Source organism: Scylla paramamosain, chromosome 28 (assembly GCF_035594125.1).
Source record: "Scylla paramamosain isolate STU-SP2022 chromosome 28, ASM3559412v1, whole genome shotgun sequence".
Taxonomy (NCBI): domain Eukaryota; kingdom Metazoa; phylum Arthropoda; class Malacostraca; order Decapoda; family Portunidae; genus Scylla; species Scylla paramamosain.
In genome coordinates this window covers 13770107-13772481 of record NC_087178.1, presented here as the reverse complement: position 1 = coordinate 13772481, position 2375 = coordinate 13770107, and the positions used below count along the sequence as shown (strand labels likewise).

At 35.1% G+C, this 2375-nt stretch overlaps 1 protein-coding gene across 1 annotated transcript; it reads right to left on the bottom strand.

Moving 5' to 3' along the window:
• On the bottom strand, window positions 1–2058 carry LOC135114957 (uncharacterized). Its single transcript, XM_064031275.1, has 3 exons — window positions 1906–2058; window positions 1093–1206; window positions 1–764 (listed from the first exon to the last, which is right to left on the bottom strand). The coding sequence occupies exons 1-3, from the start codon at window positions 1908–1910 to the stop codon at window positions 554–556; spliced, it is 330 nt and encodes a 109-aa protein (XP_063887345.1). The 5' UTR covers window positions 1911–2058; the 3' UTR covers window positions 1–553.
• Between the last annotated feature and the right edge of the window lie 317 nt (window positions 2059–2375).

The following is a 2375-nucleotide window of genomic DNA, read 5'->3' as shown; positions in this document are numbered from 1 at the left end:
TTTCATATTCATTGTATTTATTCTTATGTGCTATTACTTTTACTGATTACCAAATCAGTGAATTGTTTGATGTGTATTATGCATTGCTTTATTTTTCCATGATAGGATGAGTGTAAACGATGCTGGAATTTACCGTTTACATCTAAATCATTTTTTTTTTTTTTTTGGGGGGGATGTTTTTATTACCAAGTCGTACATTGTTATAATATATCAATTTAACAAACAGCGATAAATATCCAGTGAAACGTCTCGTCATAAATAGGTGTTGGCGTCTTTTCAAAAGTATATAATTATAATATTCTTTAGTAATTTTCATCTTTATTTTTTTTTATATGAAAAAACCTTGTTTTGCCATATCGATGATTTATCTTTATGTTGGAACTTAGTATACAGCTTGTGCCTTGTAGAAGTTTAAGGGTTAGTTAACGTCATTAAATAAGGATCGATATAATAGACTTTAATACCTTAGGAATTGTGGTATATCATATAGTATGTAGTTGAAATCATACTATGGGTGGAAAAAACTGTCATTCATTACGTATTCTCTCTCCTTTTACTTGTCATCGTCTTCATTCTTCTTGTCCTCGTCCTCGTTGGCTTCATCATCCTTTTTTTTCTCCTCATCTTTCTTTTCCTCGTTTTTCATTTCGTCTTTTGCATTTTCTTCCTTGTCATCGTCCTCATCCTTTTTCTCCTCATCTTCATTGTCATCATCTTTGTCCTCTTCTTCACTTTTCTCATCGTTATCGTCATCTTCCTCGCTCCTGAAGAAGATGAAAAAAAAAAAAAAACACAAGGTAATGACCGTATAGATGCTTTGTTCCATGGAAGAGGCGGGATGGAAGGACGAATGGGGAAGTTAAAACGATGATGATGATAATAATAATAATAGTAATAATAATGAAGTAAATACATGAACCTTAAGTGTTAAATAAAAACTCAGCTATAAACCCGACCACCACAAAGCCAACTGACGAGAGAGAGAGAGAGAGAGAGAGAGAGAGAGAGAGAGAGAGAGAGAGAGAGAGGAGAGAGAGAGAGAGAGAGAGAGAGGAGAGAGAGGAGAGAGAGAGAGAGAGAGACTTTTCTTACCTTTTCATTCTAGAGTACACGTTCTGAACGGCGGGATATCTACGATGAGTGACGTCAGGCAGGGCTAAGCTCATTCCCACAATGCCCAGCGTCACAAGCAACAGCAAGGCGACTCTAAAGGACATACACAGTAGATGGGGTTCAATACAAAGACTTTCTTTTGAAATGCTATCTGGTGCGTGTTACGAAGATAAGCGTTATTTTCGGTGTTTTCGAAGCCATAGAGATTTGAAACTTACGAATAAGGCAAGTGACTGGTTGATTGTATCCATTATGTGAGTTACTATAACAAGGACATATGATATCGGCGAGCTAAATTATGCAATCTAACGCATTTCTAGAAGCTGTAGGAAGGAGAGAGAGAGAGAGAGAGAGAGAGAGAGAGAGAGAGAGAGAGAGAGAGAGAGAGAGGGTATTAATGCGATCAATTATGTCTTGAAGCTTAAACAAAATAAGAAGTAAACTATGTAATCTGATATGTTTGAAATGTTTGACAAGGAAACGAGTGAATCTTCATGTGATCTGAAGAGTTATATGATCGTTAATGACTTGCATTAAAGGGCAAAAACTATTTAAATGATGTAATCTAACAATGATTACCTAGTACACCAGAAAGATATGTTCTCATTCAGAAATAAATGTGTTTAGTTTTCTTTTATCACACACACACACGTCTTAACCTTCGGTACTAACATAAATTCGACAGAAACAGTCTGAAAACTAAATAGAGAGAAAAAGTAATTGATATCAGACACCAGAGAGAGAGAGAGAGAGAGAGAGAGAGAGAGAGAGAGAGAGAGAGAGAGCACTTACTTCATGGTGGCGGCGAAGAAGTGATGGGCGTGTGAACTGATGCTGAAGAGTGACTGACGAAGCTTGTGGTGGGCCTGGGACTTAAATATTGGTGATGGTAGTGGTGGTGGTGGGAGGAGGGTAACCAACGTCTGGGTCTCGGCCAATCACCGTCATTTTAAGAGAGGGTTTATCATGCAAGCAAGATTTAGTGTGATTGTATGTTTCACGATTTTCATGTAGGTATTCATTTTATTTTATTTATTTTTTATTTTATTTTTAAAATTATTATCATTGTTATTATTATTATTATTATTATTATTATTATTATTATTATTATCATCATCATCATCATCATCATCATCATCATCATCATCATCATCATCATCATCATCATCATCATCATCATCATCATCATCATCATCATCATCATCATCATCATCATCATCATCATCATCATTATTATTATTATTATTATTATTATTATTATT